The following is a 24,556-nucleotide window of genomic DNA, read 5'->3' on the forward strand; positions in this document are numbered from 1 at the left end:
CAAACACTGCAGCTCAGCAGAAAAATATCAAATGAATATACAGCTGGATCCCAGTTCAGGAAAGGATGCAGCCTCAGACTGAACCTGCTCCACCTTCGCAAATTAATCTGGCTTTGAAAACACACAATACTAGTTTGCAGGATCAGTTCTTGTTGGTTTGGGTCTTTTCAGGGGGTTCGATGACAATGAGAGACACCCGTCAATCCAGTTAACTCTTATTACATACTTTAAAATGTATATTTCAGATGAAACAGCTTTTACAGTCACATGAGGAGGACAGAAAATGGCCACTGAGACCATAACAAAGTGGAGGAAAATGACAGACTTTGAGTTTCTACGAGATATTCCTCTTGGATCCAGCTTCTAGTGGCCACTAGAGGAGCTGCAGCCAAAAATTCAGCCAAAAATAAAAAATGTCAGCCTTCAAAACCCTGACAGAAACCCTGTAATGTGGTTTTAAAGGCTTATTTTTATTTTTTGGTATTAAAACTGCAAATAGCTAATTTATGTGCTGTAATTAAACACCTTCTAAATGTAACCCCTTAACTAAAAAGTGGATTTAGATGTTCTTCATCGGGGCAACAGCTGTGCCCACTTGTTTACCTGAGAGAAATAATACCTGATGAACTTGTTCAAATGGTGCCACAAGATCTGATAAATGTAGTCGTGCTAAAAAAAGTCAGCCTGCATTTTTTTTCTTGCTCTGGAAATTGTCAACATGCTTCTTAAGAAGTTTGTTTAATTAAAATTGGACTAAAACGTAGCAGTAGGCATGACGTGCTAAATTCCATTCATACTGAATGAAGTGGTTAGGACACTTTAATGTTGTAACTTAAAAGCAGTGTCATCTGTGAATTTGACCAGTGTGCCAAGTTTGAACAGGAGTAGCAGTAAATTAAACAAGTCAATCAAAAAGTAAACTCAGATAAACCGTATGCTGGCGAGAAGGAAACAGTGCCACAGCCACAGATGGAGGTGAATCATCTAAAAAGACTTTGAGGATTATGAAGACTTAAACTCACCTAGTTTTCAGAGCCAACAACCTTTCAAAACTACCCTGAGCTTTACACAAACTGACGTATTAAGCATGGGTATTTAGATGCTTGACAGCTGATATTATGGGAAACAATACTCAGTCAAGTAATAACCGACTGTTCTTAGCTGCCGTGTCTCCTTTTAACCCTGCCCACAGGTTCTGACATCTGAGCTCCATCAGAAACTTTCTGTACGACCGAAAGTTCGAAAGCTGCACAAAAACAAGTCAGTAAGAACCACAGATGCATTGTTTGGTTTTATCAACACTTTAATTTGAAAACCAGCACATGCACAGTACAAAAACAACTCAAAAATAATAAATATACTAGTAAGAGTTCTGTCTCAACAAAAACATCTTAAATGCATCTGCAGACATGAGGCCTCATTTACAAAAGTGGATTTTACTTGATCATAATCTTAAAATCCTCTCCTATGACACTGGTATTCAGTTTGGCAGGTGTGATGGCGGCACGAGTCTGATTCGTTTTTGACAAGTGACTATTGCTACACCGAATTCCCAGACCGTAATGTTTACTTTACACCTGTTGAACTTGAAGGAGCGGCTTTAGTTCAGTTTCTGCTGACAAACACAAAAGAAAACAGATATTGGGCCTCACGCAAGAACATTTCTGTATTTTTATGCTAAACCTGCATTTCTCTGACATTTCCTCGTAAGTTCCGAGTCTGATTCACCGAACTCTCTCACTGCACAAATGTGATGAATGCCATCTCTTCAGGTGCTGCATCTGTGAGATGTGATCATCAGCATAATCGAAACCCCCAAATTGCTATAAAAGACGAACTGTTTCATTTGTTCATGGTTTGACATGAAGTTAGACGGTGAAACAAAGTTTTGCTAGAGCAACGTGGTCCATAACTTAGAGGGGACTTAAAAGTCACGGAGAAGGATGACTGAACACGGTAGGTGCTGTTGCTAGAACTGCAACGATTAGTCGATTAATTGATTAGTCGATCAACAGAAAATGACAACAAAAGATTTGATGGTTCCAGGATCTCGAATATGAGAATTTGATGATTTTCCTCGTTTTAAATGAAAGCAAATTGAATATCTTTGGGTTTTGAACTGTTGGTCAGATAAAACAAGACAATTGTGACGGGCCGTTTATCGGTTTTCTGGACCGAACGATTAATCGATGAACGTAGAAAATAATCTGCAGATTTATCAATGATGAAAATAATTGTTAGCTGCTGCCCTAAATGTTACTCAGTACAACGGAGGGAGTTTAGAGAATTTTCCTAACAACTACTGAACTGTCTACGTTTCCAAAATATTTCAATTAAATCCCCCCAAAAACGTATGCTAATGCCTTCATACATGACACGTAGGACGGGCATGGACCCCTCGTGAGTTTCGTTGGTACCTCGGGGGAAATTTTAAGTACCAGAAAATTGATGAATGCGACAAACTCATACTAACCCGTTTGTAAGATTGGTTCTTGCATGAGGCTTGTGTTGGACCTACACCCCTAACTGTTAAGCTGTTGAGTTGTTCCCTTGTGATCTGACACAAGCAGCAGTTTGATTAAAGATGAAGAGTATTTTCACATCAAAGTCATTTTCTACAAATAACTTCTTGATTTTGAGATACAACTTAAAATGATTTTTTAAATAAGTATACTATTATAATACTTATTTCCACAGCTTGGGCAATCATTTCTTCAGTAGCTAGACATTTTCAAAGGAGTGTAATAGTGAAAACAACACGAGCCATCAGACAGGTTTCCCCAGGTTGCTAAATCTCAAAGTAAAAACAAAGATAAAGGTACTCACAGTGTAAAACCATCCATTACACTGTAGATCTGTGCTCTGTTAAGGACAGCAGGTCAAAGTTTAAACATGATGCAGTTCTGATGTTAACAGCGACAGTTTGGGTGGAAAAAAATTACCGTTCACCTTTGTTTTCACTTCCGAACTAGAATGACAGCTTATCCATAATCTTATACATTTATTTTAGTGATAAATTTGTTTATTAAATGTTTAATTTGCATGTGGATACGCAACAAAATACACATGTGAACTATAGGGAAAAGTGCCAGATTTGTTTCATTCATGCAAGTGCAGCAGTTCATGAGAAAATAATAATGTTGACTAAACATTCGCCATCACAATCCCAATGTTAAGAATTCCCTTAATGAATCCACGCCAAAAACGAAACACTCGTTCCTTGGCCCAAATCTCTATTAAATTTCATTTCAACGTGGTGGAAATGAGATTCAAAACATCCTCACTGCACAAGTAATGAGTAGTTTGGATACTATTGGACTTGTTTGAAACATTTCTGATTGCTCGTGTTAAGTTATAGAGCTGTTTCCAGTGATGATGCTGGTGAGTAAAATATCACAATCATTAGGACCAAATATATGAACTCAGGTTGTAAAAAAAAAAAAAAAACACACACAAAGGGGAATTTTCTTTTTCTTAAGATGGAATTTGATCCTAAGATAGTTTTTCTAAATGAGGCCCCACTGAGCAGAAGGAGGGAGTGTGGATCGACGTGAACGAAGTGAGTGACATGAACAAAAGCAAACACAAAAAACAGCGATAGTCACATTTTTCTACACACTGAATAGTCAAAGTTAACGGAGTTATAGAAAAGGTGGAAGGTGTGGGCTGGGCCCAGTGTGGACGAGGGTCCACACACTGGTCTTCATACCGAGGTGGGAGGGGGAGAGTTTGTCCGTGGTTTGATGATTTAGTAGGGACGGCCCCGCCGCTCCTGTCTGTGGTCACCCCTGAAAATAACAACACACTAATTACATCGTCAGCATCCAACCAATGAGCAACGTCTACAGGAAGAACAGGTGTGTGTTTGAACAGTGAGGCTTTCACATAGATGATGTGCTGGTGTACAGGGCTAACACGGGACCTTTCAGGGACATTCAGGTCAAACCCTCCCAGTGACTGAAGAAGTATTCAAACTTTCACTTATGTGACACCATGCATCATGCAAAAATATTAGTGATAGACTTATTTCAGACAAAGCCAACACAGTGGAAACACTTTTGGTCATTTTGCTGGTGAAGACATCAGGGCCTCTGGGTTAAGGCCCTGTCACACAGCTAAATTATTATAATAAGTTATAATAAGTTTAGTGACGTAGTGGCTATACTAGTGGCTGGTGAGTTTACGGCTAACACTTTAGCCAGCCAGGCTAGTGCTAGTCAGTCACTATAGCTGTACTGTATTTTGTACATATTTTTACAAAAAAATAAATAAGGAATTTTGTCCACCATCACTTACACTGGAATCACGTTAGGAACCTTTACCATCAGTATGGACAGGAGGAACAATTACAACGACCAAAAACGGTTTCATTCTACAAATGGACACGAGTATTGTTTTAAGACTTGTCTTAAAAAATGTGAACCTATCCGTTAAGTCTAGCCAGTTTGTGGGAAACTCTATATTTTACCTTTGACACTGACTCGCTTGTTTTGAACCAAATGTAGCCCAGTTCCAAACTTAGAAGCCAAGATGAATTTTTACCAAAGAGTTCTGTTTGTTTGAGTGTATCTGACCTTGCGTCCATCTTTCCAGGGCCGTATCCTCCCCGGTCGCCTCCTCGACCCCCTCTGAAGCCCCCGCGGTCGCCACCTCGGCCCCTGAAGCCGCCCCGCTCAAACCCCCCTCTGCGCTCTCCCCCGTAACCTCCTGGCGGCAGAACAAGCAGTTTGGTGAGAATTTGTAAACTGCTGACACAAAGTGTCACCTTTACTATGTTTGTGATGACTCACAGTAATAATATATTTCTCTACTGTATTATTACAAGTTATGACTTGCTATCAGTGGAGTGAGTCATAACAAAGCTAGAAAAGAAACAACAACAAACAAAATGACTCCTGTGTAAAGGATATTCTCTTTGTTATTAATTACTAATACGATCATTAATATCAGAGAAAGTGAAGTAAACTGTTTTTATAGGAACTATTTCTCCAGTAGAAAGTTATTCCAATGAAAACTCAAAATCTGTACAAATGAAACCAAAACTATCTGCACGACTAGACAACGACAAGAGGTAAGCGAATAAATGTGTTGTTTTTGGTAATTTGGTGAATTACCTCTTTAATTAAAGAAAAACATTCTCTTCACATTAACAGCATTATCAATATCTACCTCCATTGACAGACTTTTTTAAACATGGCAAGTGGTGTGTGATATGAAGACTGCAGAGGTCTAACCTCTTTCCATTGGGGGCATCCCACCAGCATCCTCAGGTTTAGGGGCCTTGCACTGGTTACACTCATTACGCCACGAGAAGTTCAGGTTGCCACAGTTGCTGAAGAGAAATGTGCAGAAAAGGACAGAAATCAAAGAATAACCACAAACATTTCTTTATACTTCTGTCATGCATTCTAGATAGTTTTTGCACAATTGTATAATATGTGTTCTATAAAACAAAAGCAATAAAAAAATCTGCTTACAGTATTTGTATGAAGTTGTACTATGAATTACGAACACATTACAGTGTGTGCAAATGTACAAACATTTAATAAAAAGGAGAGCTTTCATTCAGATCCTTGAACAAAAATTCAATACTACAATACTGTAGAACAAAAGCTGTGCAGAAACACACGGGCTGTAAGTGGAATCGCCAAATCCTGACTCACGGGTTTGAACACTTCCAGTCTCCGGCTCTCTGTTGTCCTCCTCCTCCTCCTCCTCCGCCTCCTCCTCCTCCTCCTCCACCACCGCCGCCCCCATTGCCTCCTGGGAAACCTCCACCTCTACCCCCTCCAAATCCACCACGACCCATCGGCCCTACACAGAGCAAAGAACCAAACCAGTCAGATCTTCTGTCGGCGTAACACACGTGACTGGTGATGCCTTCCCAGGCAAATATCAAGTGTTTATGCCCTCGCGGGTGTTTGTTAAATTTGTGAAGTTGAAGGTATTGTAACTTTCAGCTGTAAAATAACCTTTGCGTGTGATTATAAGAGACTTGTGGCTGCAAACAGGATGGTATTGCAAATGTAGAAATAGCAATAAGAGAACATTTTTAATCACCGAGACTTGAAAGTGTTTTAGTCAACTGCTGTTGCCAAGGTCAAGAATGAACTTTTAACCTTCACTTTTAAGCCAACATGGATGAGAAGTCCTTAAAGTGCGTATAAAAAAAAAAAGGAAATTTGAACATAAACAATTCCATGACAACTGAGCAAACTTCATCTGCTGAGGAAGATCGTGTGATTCGATGGAAAGCTGCTGAACAGCTGCAAAATGAACCTTATGGTGAGACTGTTCTGCAAACTGTTGACAAGAATGAATATTCAAGCTCAATTTGTCTAAAATGGACTTCTAAAAAACATCTCGTACTGCTATTGCAAAATGCCAACCTTTAAAAAAAAACGGGCTCACCTCCTCGTCCTCGACCTCCCCTCATGCTACCTCGGCCTCCGAAGTCGGCTCTGCGGGTGGCAAAAGACACCTTGATAGGATTTCCATTGAAGTCCTTACCTGTCGAGGAAAGACAGACATCAAAAGGTCATAAGGAGCTGAGCTGAGGCCCGAAATGAATGTGCTCACACAATGGATGAAGTAGAGAAATTAAAACAAGTACAGAATTTAACAGAATACAAGAAAAACTGAAACATGACTGTAAAACGTTTGTAGTTATGTCCTTTAAAGAGCGCAGCAGCTGCGACCAGCTTGCATTCATGTCAGTCACCACAGACTCCAATAGCTTTAATCAGTTTCTGAGGTGCTGAAACCACTCCCCCACTTTCTCTGCTGCCCATCCTTATGCTCGGCATGTTCCACATATATTAACCAAAATATTGCTAAATACAATGTGAGCCAAAGCCTGATGAAGATGAACAACTCGCCATCAAACCAGTCGATGGCGGCCTTAGCTGAGGGGGGGTCATCGAAGGAAACTGTGGCCTCCCCCTTCAGCTTCCCCGTCTCTCTGTCTGTGTACAGGTTGATCATGGGCAGGCCGGTCTTCTTGTTGACCTAAGAGAATGGACAGACGGAGACAGCGACAATGCGGTGAATAAATTAGGTCACATGATAGCTTTGATAGCGATTTAGAGAAAGAAAAATAAACGACGCAGTTGCAAAAAGGTGTCAAATATGGGCAGACATCTGAATTTATACATTTTTTACATCAAGTTTCCAAGTTGAATTTGATCAGATTCACGCTTTCTGAGACACGACATCCACGCACCAAGTAAAAAGCATTCAAGTACAAATTCTGTGCTTGTTAGCTTTTCCCACTTTCCTGGATGTATTGTATCGAAGTTTTTCTGAATTTGAAGACCTAAATTAGTAATTAAATGTGCTGCAATAATTTCAGCTTTTATTTCAAGATTGTATTACGTCAATAAACTTCAATAAATCTTACTTACTCTTCAAATTTGCCCAAAATCAACATCAAATGTTAATAAAAAGTTTCACATTTTGAAATTTGGATTGAACAAATTAGCACTGATCCCAGGACCGAGGCTCCTTTATTATTATGCTACTGAGGGGCCACCATATCCCATTCTACAGTCTGTTACCCATACTGTAAACACAATACATGAATTAATAAACTTAGAAATTACTAATACAGATGATCGATGACACACACATGTAGCACTGGAGAGCTACCTTAATGATCCCAATCTGCTTAAAAAAGTCTGCCACTGATTCAACAGTGTAGTCGTCTCCCAGGCCTTGCACGAAGATAGTGTTATTATCAGAGTTATCCTGGTCTTGCACTGTTGGAGGAAAACAGGAAGAGATGTTAAAGCAACAAGAGGCTGACACCCCTTTAAATGTTCACCTATCACTCTGCGCAGGTCAATTTCTGACTACAATAACCGACTGGCACTAAAACGAAGCAATGCAAATTGATTATTGCCATTAACTTGGTATTAAAGCACCATTAGCTGATCTTTTTTGGCCAATTGGGGGCAGTGTAACAAGCTGAAATATCATCACCTTATAAAGTCGTTATGGGGAACATGTTAGCGACAATCACCTATTTACACATCCATCAGATACAGAACCACACGATCATCCTATTGGAGAGTCCAATGTTAACTCTCCTTTTAGCTCCGGTTTGGTTTCCACCAACTGCTGAGGAGAATCTCTCTCTCGTTAGCTTATTGATGTTCTTGACTTTATTCTCCAGCTAGTTTCTGACTAACTAGCTAGAGGAAAGGTCAATGAATGTTCATTAAAACCTAAATTAAATGTGATGGAGTATATTTGTTATCAAGATACCTTGTCTTAAACTGAGTGTTTGGACAAGGTGAAATGTGCAAATATAGGGGGGGGGTCAAGAAAATAGAACATCTGGACAGTAATATACATGGTGAATGTCAAGGAAATATGACCAGCAGTTTTTGCACTAGTTAAAATCAAAGTGCATCTGTCCTGAACGGCTGAAAAATGTCCGGTGTAGTAGAGTGTTATGTCTTGTTGCCAGCGGGGCAAAAATAAAACAATACAAGACTTACTGAAGCCGGGTCCTCCATGTCCCGGGTCTCTTGGTCCTTGAGAGGACAAAAAAAAACAGAAATTAGTTGTGGAAAACAACAAATTATAAACCACACATGAACACCTCACACACACTGTAAACTCTTTATTTAATTTTCTCTCCTCATTCCAACCAAACAGCACCAGTATTAAACTTCTACAGTAGTCTCGCTGTATGTGGAGATAGGATCTAAGGGGCTTACCATGACAGCCTGTATATTTGTCGCAAATAAAAGAAACGCGCATTTTACCATCCTGTCTTTAAACCGTGTCATTATGGAATCACATCTTTCGTGATTACCGCACTTCACAGCACTTGTACGCACAGGACAGAAAGTAGCTGACATTCTCTTGAAGTCCCACGAACAAGTGTACGAAACAAAATTGCCCACATTATTGAGATACTGCCTTCAAGTTGATTTTGTGCATCGGAATAACCATTTCATTGGTTTGGTTGTTTTTTTTTTTGATCCAACAAGTAAACACATTCTATGACACTTCATGCAGAGCCACACAGGTCGGGCTCTTTGTGACAAGTCAATGCATTTGTGTTGATGCATTTCTTGATAAACTCGAGTCATTTTCTTTCACCCAACATTACCAGCTCCGACACACTGCAACACAATCCCTTTTTTTTTTTGAGTATGTACACCTTCAACTGACACGGTAATCCATGTCATTCATTCACTCCTTTGTCTACTTTGGTTTTCACACAACGTAACGAATGATTCTTGGAAATTTTCCCAACATACATCTTGTAAATAAGAACACGTTTGTCATTCAGAGAACATTTTGTTCTTTAGTACAACAGTTACGCACACTTTACCCGTTCATAAAACCAACTTCCAACGTTGAAGTTTTTAGAGGTTAACTGAAACACCGTAGAAATGTTTTGGTGTGTTAAATCCTGTCACCTTTTCAAAAAATGGACTGAATGCTGCGTCATTGGCAGCGTGATTTACCACAGTTTCTAGGAACTGGGAAAAACTCCCTTCTTTAAAACAAACTGCATTGTCATCAGAAGCCAGAGCCAACCACAAGACAACACTTGAACCACTTAGATTATAAATCTGGCAAGTGACTGTGAAACCAGGCAAACCCTTCTTCGCAGCAACACAGAAATTACTAAAAAGGATGATTCTCTACTTTGAAAACTGACCAGACAGACTTATCTTGGCACAACGGGTAGATGATTCATTATTGTTGTCAGGGTGTGTCACTGTCTTTTCCATGGCACTGCATGGCTTACATGCACAGGTAACAGTGTCTCAGGTATCAAGTAAAACTCTAGATTTCAACTTGGTTGAATGTCGTCAGATTTCAAGTCTCATTTGCACTTTGGACAGAGTGATTGGTAAATTAATTTCATGTACAACAACCATACCTGACATTTCAATATACAGTATGAGTACTTAGAGATAAGAAATTGACAATATGTTTGTTTTTATATATCAACGGTCTCAATATATGTCTATAGATTTTTCATTACAGTGGCACCTTTCCCATAATTCGAACGACTGCAACTACAAACAAAAAACTAGAGTTGTTCCTTCAGAAAACTGTTGCTGTAAAGTGTTTTTATTCTTACAAAAAACATGTGCTTATTTCTGTGTTTTGTTGTAGCTTTTTATTATTGATGTTTTGTGATGTTTATGTTGTTATTTAAAGTAAGATCAGCTGAAGTAATAAAGAGTCTCTCTGGGGGTCCTAAAGGCAGTGGAAAGCATCCTAACTGGAGGCAGCACCAACAGGTCTTGGAACTGCTCTGCTCAGGACCATGAAGCCCTACAGACTGGTGCACCATTAGATCTACACTCCCCATTTTGCAGGACTTACACACCAGAAGGTGCAGAACCAGAGCTAGTAGGATTATGAAGGATCCTCACCTCCCCGGCAAACAGACCATTCCAGCTTTTACGCTCAGGCAAACGCATCTGCAGCCACAAGTCCAACACAGAGAGACTCAGAAAAAGCTTCCTTCCTCAGACCATCAGGATGCTGAACTCTGACCTCTGGTTATCCTCGGCCTGGTCTAGCACATTGTCCTGTTAATCCTTTGCACTTTTGCGTGTACCAAATTTCATGGTGTATACACACACACACACACACACACAACTGTGACATACTGTATGTACAGTTAACGTTTTTATACACTGATAAAAATGAATAGACCACCTACACACCGGGCTAATATTCACACACACATTTAATACTTGAATTACATATTTATAGTTTCTTATGTTTTCTAATTCTTATTTCTACCCTTATTCTAATTGTTTTTTACTACACACTGTTTGTGTATGTAACAAATAAAACCTTTGAATCCTCAGCATCACTGGGCAGTTTAGAATTGCAACCGGACAGATTTTGTTTCCAACATTGGACCCTGTCGCACTAAAATAATTATTTTAATTACTAAATTATATTTTGGGCTTTTTTTTGGCCTTTATTTGATAGGAACAGCTGAAGAGAGACAGGAAATGCACGGGGAGTGCGCTCTACCAGGTGAGCTACCGGGGAGCCCCTAATAATTACAAAATTAATATTGTAAATTACAGTAGATAAGTAAAGCATACAAAACGCAGCATGTTTGGCAAACATTGTACTTTTGATGGTGAAACACATCATGTCACCACTGTGAAAGTAACTATTGTAGACGTCACTGACAACACTACTGCACCAACTCTGCTGGTTTATAATAAAAAACAAAAACACACTTCAAGCTGAGCGATGTCAGTGTAAAGGCCAGGTATCTCTCCGTCCCCACCACAGACCTGAGAGAAAACAGTCGGTCGCAAACTAACTACAATGTAAACCTATAACATACAATCATACTAACTGAACCAAATGTATGATTAACAACCCGTATGTATGTGGTTTACCATTTCAATAGGAGGAGTCATGTGATCTAGCTTTGATATCACCTGGTCTATTGTTCCAAATGAACTCCCACATTGTTGAGCAACCACAAACTTTCCTTCCATTTACTGTACACTGTGTACCATATCAAGTTACTGGTATTTGATAACATTGTCCACAGTTGTGCAATCAACTCAGTTCTCGCTATTCAACTGTCATTTCTGAAAAGTAGCACCGAAACTTCCCTCCACGAGTTTTAAAGCAATGTTGGTATGGGGCAAAGTTTCCAATTCCTCACACTTTAAGGAAACAAATGTTATTTCATGCATTCATGTGTGACACACAACCTGCATCATGTTTACAAAATCTGAGTCATGATGTCATACCTATCGATACTTTTTTCTTTGTTGGTTGAGTTCGACACATTACCCCATCAAACACTGCAGGCTTTATGACTGGGCAAAAGCTCTGAACACCCATCCATCAAATTCCAAAGCCAAAGATGCAAGATAGAGTAGCAGAAGAACTATATATAAAGCCATAATGTACCATTTAACGCCCTCTGCTGGAGATTTGCAATCCCTGAGTAAGAGTACACTTGCTGTACCTGAGATTATACGCAGATATTATACACCTAAGCACACTGTGGGTTCTTACCTGTAAGGTCGTGCTATGGAAAACATGATATGCATCACACCTTGAGTAGCATATTGCAAATATGTCATATTAATGTTTTTCCAACAGTTGTAAATCTCACATAATCATGCTTTTCTCTGCACGTGTTTACACTCCTCTGTAATAATCAGGGAAATCAGTGCAGTAGTATATACAGAATTTTCCTTTTCCTTGAAGTTACTTCAAAAACCACACACTTAAATTATAAATTTTTAACCACTTCATGCTTTAAGTATACTGATGTCCCCTCTTTTTAGCTTTGACTCTTCAAACTCAACAAACCTTTTTGCTCAAGTCTATTTTAGTCACTTACCACCAAACTTATTGAATCCTCCACGATCGCCCATTCTGATGAGGAAGAGAGAAACGACACGCATTGAAGGCCGGTGCTGACAGCGATTTCTCTCAATGGGTTGTGGGTAACTTTCACTCTCAGTCTCTCAATTAAACCCACCCTTCTTCATTTGGCACTTGTCCTACTGAACCCCTGCTTAACCTTGTTCGGAGTCTCTTGAATATACCTCGAGGACAAGAGGCCAGTTTAAAGACCTTGTCATTATATGTTCACAAGCAGCTGAAATTTGCCATTTTTACCCCAAAGTTCTAGCAAGTCTTTAAGTGACTTGTGTGCACCCATTTTATTTCATCATATAACTTGGTTGTGTGTCAATTAACCAACCCAAACATTAACACCTTTGATCCCTGGATGGGTGTTGAGTATTTTTAGGTCTCTGACAACCTTTATTCTTTACACAAATTACAGCAAATCCAAAAACAGGTGTTTATTTGATGCTTTTCTCATGATCTCCCAAATTATTTGTATTTTCAATCATTCTTTCCTCCAACTACAAGAAGACTATTAACTGTCTGTAGATGTCCCCAATTTTGCAATTTCCCAAATGATGGCTTAAGAGCAGAAAGCCAGCCTGGAGAGAAGGTAAAAGCCTAGGAGAAGATTCAAAGATTGATTAAAGCAGAGTATGACACAGTGATCCTGTAAGGGCTGGTTGGGAAGGTAGTGGTAACAGGTGACAAAGGCGATGGTAATGTATTGTGGTGTGTTAGTGTGTGGGAGTCAACGCCACAGTCTACTTGCCAGACAAAAAGACAATTGTGAGGAGGAAAAAACACCATATTGGCTTTGGACTTTACGGTGCGTAGAGGCCAAGCTAGCTGAATGTTTTTACACAACTTGCAATCCTTTTGGGCACATTTGTCTTTATATAATAGAGTTATATCTCTGCCTTTAGTTTACGCTTAACCACTTTTGTTAGTTTGTGCCTCTTATAAATATTACAGACACTTTATTATACCAAGATATCGCATCTAGTATGAAAAAACTGAGGTGTGGTAGGACACAAGCACCAGTCGCTTTTTTACTCACACTTACATGTTCCTCCATTTTTCAAATCTTGAACCAAGATCACTCAAAAACCATTTTAACTCTTATATACATAAAGATTAAAAGGTATCATCATTTAACAATGCTTCTGTTGAACAACACAGGAGGATATCGGCTGATTAGTGTTCAGCGCCATCTGCCTAATGGGGATTGAGCTCCACATATTGTAATGGTGGGGAAGGAGATTCAAATATAGCCCGTGATGGATGAGAGGACATACAATGAAATGGCAAACTAATCCGTCTATGAGTTCGTCACTAACATTATGAGGTTACAAGGAAGTACGTGAGATATTGTACAACCTCTATAAGAAAAACGAAAACATCAACTTACCATACTAGTTCCTGCTTCATAGCTTCACTCATTCAATGATGATGAAATCTTTGTTCTGTGATTTGTCTCTGTTCTGTCCTGTATAATTTATTTGGGTTATAAAGGTTTGCCCCAACACATAAATCTATTTCTCTGTATTTTTTTGCATTTATATGTTTCTTTCTTGAATTTGCACAGAAATACAGTTTGATTAGGTTTACTAAAATTGTCATCATTTCGGACAGATTACTTCTCTAAACGGAAAGTAGCTTGCGAATGGCACGCTGTGTTGCAATCAACTCTCAAGTGTTGCATTTCTGAGCTGCACACAAACAGCCACCACAAATTCATTCAACCCGTTCTCGATGCTACATGTTGAGTTTTCCTTTTTTGTGTTTAACAGAACGTTCTCTTAGCAAAAACCGTGCAGATTTTGAAAATAAATTCAGTTTAGTATTGTTTTTAACTTGGCTTTCATGCAATGCTGAATTTTAGTGTGACCATACCATAATATCTGTAATAATGATGGAATGAAAGTTTGGGACCAGAAATCTTGTCCTTTAAAAATCTCTTTGCTCGAGCACGAGAGAGCACCTATCTCGTTTGTGTTTGGATCATCACGCTGGCAGTGGAAGGTCTGCTGTACACAAGGTTTTTTGTGTTTATATAAAAAAGGAAACAAGACCACTAACAGCAGAAAGATTTTATAATATAGACACCACCATGCACCATATACAGCCAAATCACCATTAAAAACCACCATCATACGGTTGCATTTCAGTTTAAATAGGGTTTGTTATGTGCTGTTGTCTCTTTCTGTAAAACTTTTACAATGAGACAGTGATTTGGTAGCGCAGATGTTTGCCGTTAAAAGCTTCATATTTGTGCTGTTGACTTTTACAAATGTAACTTACAGGCACGTGTAGTAATCCTGTTCATGGTTACATTTTGGCTTTTCCCGCAATCCTTCCCACATTTTCGCTTCCTGTTGATGACCAAATGACTGACGGTGAGGGAGGGGTCATGTTTCATAACAAAACTGTCATTTTTAAGATTTCAAACACAAACAGAGATAGAAGCAAACTTAAATCTGTTTGCCATGGTCAGCCAGTCCAGTGGTAAAGGGCCATAACTGAACTGACTGAATGCTGGACCCAACGCAGTGATTTACCCTGGTTCATGTTGTAGCACTTTCATTCAAGGATCCATTTTTAATGCTTCATACGAGTCAATAGCACGCTCAGCAACTTCACACAAGTGCCCTCTTGCTTTTGGTGTTAATAATAATAATAGTGTAGACTTTGAGGATATGGTTTCTGACCAGCATTCAGCCACAAGGACCTTAATTTAATGAGTCCAACAAGGCAGACTGCAAACCCCTATATGATATAATGTCAACTCTGAATTTTACCCAGTTTACAAGCTCGTCATTTGAAACACTACCTTTATGTTGTGCTTAGACATAGGCAACCGTGTTTTGACAATTTCCTTTTGTGAGCTCTGGGCATTTTATGTTTTCTGATCAAACACATCAGAGATGTAAACTTCAAGATATTTTCCATGTTTCAATGTGTTGCATCCAGTAGGCTGGGCATAATTCAACTGTATTACCTTCAGTGGTATCATATCATGATGATATGATTATATTATGTTATTGTTTTAAGAAATTCTGTGGTTTTAATGAACGATTCCAAGCAAACCGTAATTAAAAATTCCCAGAATGAGTTGCTGAAGGTTCTGCTTCACACACACAGTTTTTCCTGATGGGGAGCACAGTTCATTGCATAAATATCAATTGAAATTTTTTACATAGAATTTTGCACCATATCATTACACTGTATATATATATATTCTATCGGAAAAAAGTCTTATTAATATTGTGATATTTATTTCTACTATATCACCCAGCCACAGCATTCAGGCAATGATGGGTTTGTGTCGGATCGATACCAAAAACTACCGAAACTAAGTCCTGTTTTGAGAATCGATACTAGTGATTTACAAAAAACAAACACTGTGCCATCTGTCTCACGTTAGATCACGTTCTGGGCACATGAACACTCTTCTTAGTGCATGCACACTCTGCTGCTGCTGTGTGCATGCGTGCAGCGATCCCCGTGTTTAATGATTAGATTTATCATTGAAAATTCTCTTGTGTTTCAACATGCATGTGATTAATAAAAGAGTAAAAATAAATGCCTGATGTTTGGCAAATCGCTCAGAGGTAATAAAAACGTATTCAGAAGTAGCCTATTGATGATGCATTCACCTTATAAATCATGACACATGGCTTCTCCCTCTGTCATAGTACAGTAGCGGCTTTTAATAATAAAAAGTATCAGGATCGATATTATTGATTCCTGCCCTGGTATTATTTGGTAATGGATCAGAACCAATTTTATGTTATTGCTCACCCTTTTTGGGCAAACACCCAGAGCTGCAGCACAGGACTTAGACTGTATCGGTCCTCAGTTTAACTCAGGGAGGTGCTGTGAAACACAGCAAACTTTTAATGTGAATGTATGTGTTCACCTAAGAAAGGTGAATGTACAAAACAAACCAAGATTTGTGCAGTCGTCACTGCAGACAGAAAACATATCAATTGCTTTATGGCAATTTAAGAATCCCTGGGATTCATTTTCCTGAAACACAGTTCCACATGTAACCAAAAGGTGAGGAAACATTTACATGCATCACTGTGCTCAGACTGAGCGCACTTTTCATAAGTCCAAGAGATGTAGTAAAACAGGACTGATAACATGGACACTGGATGATTTTTAAACACTTACCCCATGCCTCCTCTTCCTCTTGGTCCACCTCGGCCACCTCGGTCAAAACCGCGATCATATCCACCAACACTGCGACCTCCAAATCCACCCCCACGGCCCCTGCTACCACGGCTATCCTGACCTAAGTAACCTCCATCAGGACTATCGTAGCCTCCACCTCCTCCTCCACTCATCGGTGGGCTGTCGTCTCCATATCCTGAGAGAGAGTGGAGACAATCAGACGTCAACAGATTTACCCATCTGAGAGCGCGACACACTCTGAATGCCAACATTGTTTGATTTATTTTTATCCAAGTCACTCTAGAAAACTGTGTGGTACACTGTAGACAAAGTGTATGTTGAGGTGAATTAGGGCTGAAACGATTCCTCGAGTAACTCGAGTACTAAAAATCATTGATTCAAATTATTTGCCTTGAAGCTTCTTTTAATCCATATAACTGCACACAGCGCACTGTGTTTGGCACAGTGATCATTACTGTCGCACAACGTGCTGACGCTGCATGATCAGAGACGGTTCAGAGCGGCTTTGGTGTGATTTGATTACAAAGAGGAAGAGAGAAAGTAGCGAGGCGCAGAGAAGAGACAGGAAGTGTCACACGAAAACTCTGTTGTAAACCTGAACTAGCCGACCACAACAGCATCTGCTTCAGCAGCAGAAAGCTCAGCGTTAGTCTCTGCATCCAGTCCGCAGAGCGACCCGACACACGGTGTACGAAGGCTAGTAAAGAATGTAGGCTACGTTAACTACGGCTGCTAGTTAACAACGTAAATCAGTGTGGTGGCTAGTTATAATGTCCCTAAGTTAGCCGGGTTTATTTCAAGTTAGTAACCACAGAAAATAAAATGCTGCAGTCAGTCTGTGGAAGCCTGAGCTTCATTCACGATATTTATTATTATGACAGTCGCCGTTCCTGTCCGCTCGTTTCTGCCTCCTACAGAAGCCACGAAGAAGACAGTAAAGGCTCACGTTTCACCTGAGCTGCAGTCAGGCTGAAACTTAACTATATAAACCTTTTTTAAAGAAAAAGGTGTTTGCTTTTGCATTTCAGAACATGTTTTCTTTAAAACCCAGAATGTAATACAGCACTTAAAAGCACTAAATGGGTTTAGTTTTGACAGGTAATATTATTGTATGAAATTTAAGCAATAAAATGTAGATTTTTCTAAAAAGGAAACCAATTAGTTGTTCATTTTAAGAGTCTCATTTTCTCTTTTGTATATTTACTATTGCTCTTTAATAAAGCAAGTATTTCTTATCTGATTACTCGATGGAATAATCGGTAGAATACTTGATTACTAAAATAATCGATATCTGCAGCCCTAAGGTGAATGAAATGAAATGGAGATGAATGGAATTTGAGTTGCTCAAAGCACTAAAATATTACATTTGAAAAACCCAGCAGCAACATGTTTTTCCAGAAACAATAACTACTGGAACTACTTTTAAGAAATACTCTCTATGAAAGCTGTTCCGTGTATTATCCTGTAAAATTTGCAGAAATGTGTCATGTACAATTGTGTCCTCTGTTGAGTTCATGTTAAGTTCTTTTCACTTGGAAAAATATATAAAAACATACAACTTTCACATAAAAAGTTAATATTAACACATAACTTACCTTCACCTTGACCATACTGGCTCTGCTGACTGTAGCTCTGTGGAGGGGGCGAGTTGTAGCTCGGAGGCTGGTTGTAGTGACCTCCTCCGTGTTGGGATGGTTGTTGGTGGCTCCCGCTGCCCCCATAGCCACCAGTCTGCCCTCCACTGCTGCCATAACCACCTCCACTCTGTCCACTGCTCGGTGGCTGGTTGTAGCCAGGGGCCTGCGAGTTACCTTCATATCTGTTGAAGGTGGGGAGAAGCATTAAAAAAACAAGAAAGCACTTAAAACACCTCCACCAAAGCTACACAATTGTGGCCCCGCAGCTTGCCGGAAGAGAAACCTTTCTTAGTTGTTTTCCAAACTTTTCTTAAACCACAAGACCCCTTCATAGTAATCTTTTGCATTTTTTTTAGCTCTACTTACAATCACAAATCTTTCCATTAGTTCCTCAGACAGTCGCTAAATCGTTTCAGTACTATGAGAACCGGTAACTGTGAGCTGTCATGAACAGCCTTAGCTGAAGCATAATTGCATATTTAACAGGGTTTTAATATGGTGATTTCTATGTCTATAATTTACACATTAAAAATTAAATTAGACAACTTTATTAATCCCCAGTGGGTCGGCCGTATAAAGTGTGAATAAAAAGGGGGATAAAACCGTGCCCTGTGGGGCTCCTGTTTTAGCTAAGATAATGTCAGACAGTTTGTTATCGAGCCTGACAAACTGAGGCCGAGACAAGAGATAATCTAAGACCCAAGCGATAGTTGTGTTGTGCAGTTTAAAATTCATTAATTTGTTAGCTAAAAAGGTGTGGCTGAATTGTATTAAACGCATTAGAAAAATCAAAAAACATTATCCTAACAGAGCTGGCAGCTGTAAAAAGTAGTGCATCATTATCTCCAACACGCTTCCTGTATGCAAACCGCAAGGGATCTTGAAAGACTGAGACCGGTCTACTCAGGTGACCCAGGACAAACCTTTCAAAATACCTCATTATGTGCAACGTCAGATCTATATGTCTACGATTACTAAGACTGCGACTCACATTGTTTTTTTGGGAATTGGAACCAGACAAAATGTTTTCCACGTCACTGGAATTTTTGATGAAGACAGGCAAAGAAAAAAATTGAATGAAGGACTGAGTACAACTGGTCAGCACAGACTTTCAGGGTGCGTGGATCGTCACCATCAACCTTGCAAAGAACTGGTTTGCCTAATTTACATTTACCCAAGAACCACGGAAACTGGGATTACTGGTCCCATATCCAAAGGCCCCTTGTGTTACTATTGGACATCTGTCCTTCAACCCTTTCCTTATATTTTCGCTTACCCTGATGATTATTGCTTTTGGCTCCTTTTGAGCAATTTTAATCTTAACTTTGTCACTACTTAAGAAAGCAGCTTTCTTCCTATTAATAGCAGCTTTAAGTTCCCTTGTTACCCAAGGTTTATTAATAGGGATTTTTATTCGTTTACAGGGAATGACAGACTCGACACAGTTATTAATATAACAGGTGACTTTGTCAGAGATGCTGTCCAGATCATTGCCATCTTCATATTTCATCACCCACATCCCCCCAGAATCTCTGCTCCTTTCCAAATGGGGCTCAAGTCTGTAAATTAAAAGCCGAGAAGCAGAAGCTGATTGCGTCTTACCCTGCAGAGGATGAAGAGGAAGGCTGCTGCTGGCTGTACCCAGAGAAGGATGATTGCTGGTTGTAGCTCATGTTGGAGGGCTGGCTGCTGCTGTTATAACCTCCAGAGCTATAAGACTGACCAGAATGATTATAACCACCACCACCACCACCCTGGTTAGAGGGTGGAGAACCGTATCCTCCTGGGAGAAGAGAGGACACAGGACATGGAATAAAAGTTAACTACACCACAATGTGCGACAGAAAAACTGTGTGGTTTTGGACAGTTACTGAGTCTTCCTCTACCTGACTGGGGTTGACCATAGCTGCTATATCCTCCCTGGCTGTAGGAGCCGGAGCTGCTGTCAGAGCTCTGGTTGTAGCCTCCGTAGCCCTGCTGGCTATAACTCTGGCCAGAAGACTGACCATAGCCCTGGTTAGCACCACCACCACCTCCCCCACCACCTCCACCATAGGACCCATAGCTGCAAGAGGTAAAAAAAAATAAAATTAAATTACTTTCACACACCAAATTACAGTTGGTAATTAATTAAGTATTACATTACTTACCCCTGGGCAGATGTTTGGGAATAATCTATGGAATAAACAAAATGGAGAGTTAATATTCTTTAAAATATATGTATATAGTCTTGATTTTTAAAAGTACAGATCTAATATGGCTGCTATGCTATGAAGCTTCATTCACATTGGAATCACCCTCAAAATATATAAGTACATTTTAATGATGATAAATTGATTCAGTGGGGATGCTGGTTTCTGTTTGGCAAACATGGGCTGTAGTCTAACCCAACAGAAACTATATAAGACACGTTTTATTGTCTGTTTCTATTAAAATAACACCATCATCATCATCAAAGAACACTCAAGCCCTCTACAGGAAGGGCCAGAGCCGCCTCTGTTTCCTGAGGAGGCTGAGGTCCTTCAACATCTGCCGGACGATGCTGAGGATGTTTTATGAGTCTGTGGTGGCCAGTGCTATCCTGTATGCTGTTGCATGCTGGGGCAGCAGGCTGAGGGTAGCGGACGCCAACAGGCTCAACAAACTGATCCGTAAGGCCGGTGACATTGTGGGGGTGGAGCTGGACTCTCTGGCGGTGGTGTCAGAGAGGAGGATGCTGGGTAAACTACACGCCATCTTGGACAGTGTCTCCCACCCGCTCCATGACGTGCTGGTCAAACAAAGGAGCACCTTCAGCGGAAGACTCGTCCTCCCACAATGCACCACAGAGCGCCACAGGAAGTCATTCCTGCCTGTGGCCATCAGACTCTTTAACTCCTCCCTGCTGGAGGAGTGTCAGTCTGTATGACCCGAAGTCACTAAACTGGACATTGATCATTAACATCTCTGCAATATAATAATAATAATAAAACTTTATTTATAGAGCACTTATCAAAACAAAGTACAAAGTGCTTCACAACAAGAAAAATAAAATACCACAGTGAATGACGAAATATAAAGAAATAAAACACATAAAATACACAAAAGCAATAAAATAAGCAGCCAGTTCAGGTAAGATCAGGATCTGCTTTCAGATAAAAATGTGTTTTGAGACGAGACTTAAACGAAGACTCTGACTCAGACAGCCTGATGTCTTCGGGCAGGTTGTTCCAGAGCCTCGGGGCCCTGATGGCCAAAGCTCTGTCCCCCTTAGTTTCCATCCTGGACTCAGAAACAATACTTGACATAATTGTGCAATATCCTGTGTATTAGTCCTGTGCAATATACTCTTTTCAGTTTAAAATTCCCTATTTATTGATATTGATATTTATTCATACCTCTATTACTGCTGTGCAATATCCTCTGTCTCATTATAAAAAAGCTACACTTAACTTGACAGTTCATGCACTATTACTTTATACCGTATTATTATTATCATCAACCGGTAAACCCACTTTGTTCTTCACACTTATTTTATTTTATACTTATACCCACTTGGTACTTAATTTATTTTCTGACCTGTATTATAGTGTATTATATATTTTTGCTTAGTGCTTCTATCCCTGTGTGCACTGACGTGATGGTGAGCTGCTGTAGCAAAACAGTTTCCCCTCGGGGATCAATAAAGGATTTCTGATTCTGATCTTCTAACACATAAATACAATTGGATGAGCAATTAACCAGCGGCGCAATTAAGTGATAGCTGAGGCTGTTAACGTTACAATATGTGGTTTGTTGCACCTTGCGCCTATTGTGATGTACTTTCTTTAATAAGAAAAATGCATGCATTATTTGTAAAATAGCATCTCGTCATCTTATCGCCATCAAACCGTGTTAAACCCGCAGTCTGTGGGCTGAGAGGGGGGCCGCCATGAAACTGGGTCAGTAGCACAAGCGACCTGCTGTAGCTAGCCGATAGCTAGGAGCCCGCTAAGCTAAATGCTAACTAACGGTAGCAAGCTTCATTCTAACAATACAGAAGTCAGTGTTAGCTAGCTTGCGGGTAGGTTTTTCTCCAGTCGGGCAAGCGATGCTACGAGTTTCTTCTGTATTCTAACGCCTTTAAGCAGTAACGTTAATTTAAACAGGTAGCCATAACGTTAATTAGCAGCTAATACCGTTATCGACCTTAACGTTAAATACAAACTAGCGGCTTGTCACTAGCTAGTCGCCGGTAACGCTACATCTTTAGCGAAGATATTTGCTAATATTAGCTAACTAACTAGCTTGTTAACCTTCACTTTACCAGTGACAACGCCTTTCGATCACTGGTGAGAAGTTCGCTGTTTTAACTTACCGTTAGACGACATTTCGATTTCTCTCCCCACCAGCGCGTTGTTTACGGACCGACTGAACCGAGGATGACCAAGATGAAGATGGATGCACGGACACCGGGGCTCCGCTCTCGGTCCACTCCTGCAGTTCCTCCTGCGGCCGCGGGGGGGCGGGCAGCAGCGTCTTTTCTTCTTCTTCTTTTCCTTTCGGCTGTTCCCTTTCAGGGGTCGCCACAGCGAATCATGTGCCTCCATCTAACCCTGTCCTCTGCATCCTCTTCACTCACACCAATTAGCTTCATGTCCTCTCTCACTACATCCATAAATCTCCTCTTTGGTCTTCCTCTAGACCTCCTGCCTGGCAGCTCCAACCTCAGCATCCTTCTACCAATATATTCACAGTCTCTCCTCTGAACACGTCCAAACCACCTCGATCTGGCCTCTCTGACTTTATCTCCGAAACATCTAACATGAGCTGTCCCTCTGATGTCCTCGTTCCTGATCCTGTCCGTCCTCGTCACTCCCAAAGAGAACCTCAGCATCTTAAGCTCTGCTGCCTCCAGCTCTGCCTCTTGTCTTTTCTTCAGTGCCACTGTCTCTAAGCTGTACAACATCGCTGGTCTCACCGCCGTCTCCAACACCTTTCCTTTCATTCTTGCTGATACTCTTTTATCACACAACACACCTGACACTTTTCTCCACCCGTTCCAACCTGCTTGCACTCGCCTCTTCACCTCTTTTCCACAGCCTCCATTGCTCTGAACCGTTGACCCTAAGTACTTAAAGTCCTGCACCTTCTTCACCTCTGCTCCCTGTAACCTCACCGTCCCACCTGGGTCCCTCTCATTGACGCACCTGTATTCTGTCTTACTGCAGCTAAGCTTCGTTCCTCTGTTTTCCAGAGCAGACCTCCATCTCTCTAGATTTTCCTCCACCTGCTCCCTGCTCTCACTACAAATCACAATGTCATCTGCAAACATCCTAGTCCATGGAGATTCCCGTCTAACCTCATCTGTCAGCCTGTCCATCACCAGAGCAAACAAGAAGGGGCTCAGAGCCGATCCTTGATGCAGACCCACCTCCACCTTGAACTCCTCTGTCACACCTACAGCACACCTCACCACGGTCATACAGCTCTCATACATGTCCTGCACCACTCTAACATACTTCTCTGCCACTCCAGACTTCCTCATACAATACCACAGCTCCTCTCTCGGCACCCTGTCATACACTTTCTCTAAACCTACGAAGACACAATGCAACTCCCTATGACCTTCTCTGTACTTCTCCATCAGCATCCTCAAAGCAAATACTGCATCTGTTGTACTCTTTCTAGGCATGAAACCATATTGCTGCTCACAAATGCTCACCTCTGCCCTTAGCCTAGCTTCCACTACTCTTTCCCACAACTTCACTGTATGGCTCATCAGCTTTATTCCTCTGTAGTTGCCACAGCTCTGCACATCTCCCTTGTGCTTAAAAACAAATAATAAATATTAAATGTATATGGCACAATTCAGACATTAGACAGTTTCAGAGTGCTTTATAGACACTTAAACTCCAAAAGGAATTGAAAATAAACTTTGAAAGAGAGAATAAAAGAAAATATGAACAAATATACAAATTCAGAAGCAATCTTGATACTGGGATCAAAATGAAAACAAAATAAAAGTGATAAAAATTGAATGAAGGACTGAGTACAACTGGTCAGCACAGACTTTCAGGGTGCGTGGATCGTCACCATCAGGGCCTGCTGCCTTTTTAGGCGCCTTAACTGCTGTCGAACCCCATCAACATTAACAACAACACCTGGGCTACAGTCCTCAGGACTACTCTGTGCTAGAGATGAGAGGATGCTCACGTGAGAAGCAAAAACCTCCCTTGACCTCCCTTGTTACCCAAGGTTTATTATTAGGGAACATTTTTATTCGTTTACAGGGAATGACAGACTCGACACAGTTATTAATATAACAGGTGACTTTGTCAGAGATGATAAACAGAATATTAGACAGCAGCAGAGAAAATGGT

At 40.4% G+C, this 24,556-nt stretch overlaps 1 protein-coding gene across 2 annotated transcripts; it reads right to left on the reverse strand.

The window, feature by feature from the left end:
• Positions 1–1,285: 1,285 nt before the first annotated feature.
• Positions 1,286–22,804, reverse strand: fus (FUS RNA binding protein). 2 transcript variants are annotated; one of them, XM_044181588.1, is made up of 15 exons: positions 22,552–22,804; positions 20,366–20,390; positions 20,102–20,280; positions 19,818–19,998; positions 18,174–18,397; positions 16,558–16,753; positions 12,368–12,402; positions 8,502–8,537; positions 7,648–7,757; positions 6,879–7,008; positions 6,412–6,510; positions 5,664–5,814; positions 5,235–5,332; positions 4,575–4,707; positions 1,286–3,788 (listed from the first exon to the last, which is right to left on the reverse strand). In XM_044181588.1, the coding sequence occupies exons 1-15, from the start codon at positions 22,781–22,783 to the stop codon at positions 3,749–3,751; spliced, it is 1,869 nt and encodes a 622-aa protein (XP_044037523.1). In that variant the 5' UTR covers positions 22,784–22,804; the 3' UTR covers positions 1,286–3,748. The 2 variants fall into 2 exon arrangements, with proteins under 2 accessions (XP_044037523.1, XP_044037522.1); XM_044181587.1 differs by lacking the exon at positions 4,575–4,707.
• Positions 22,805–24,556: the final 1,752 nt, after the last annotated feature.

Source organism: Siniperca chuatsi, linkage group LG21 (genome assembly GCF_020085105.1).
Source record: "Siniperca chuatsi isolate FFG_IHB_CAS linkage group LG21, ASM2008510v1, whole genome shotgun sequence".
NCBI lineage: Eukaryota > Metazoa > Chordata > Actinopteri > Centrarchiformes > Sinipercidae > Siniperca > Siniperca chuatsi.

Coding starts and splice junctions, on each gene's coding strand:
- fus (XM_044181587.1), bottom strand. CDS start 22,783: ATGGAGGCACATGATTCGCTGTGGCGACCCCTGAAAGGGAACAGCCGA. Junction 20,281..20,365: donor TCCCAAACATCTGCCCAGGG/GTAAGTAATGTA, acceptor TACCTCTTGCAG/CTATGGGTCCTATGGTGGAG. Junction 16,754..18,173: donor CCAGTATGGTCAAGGTGAAG/GTAAGTTATGTG, acceptor ACTCTCTCTCAG/GATATGGAGACGACAGCCCA.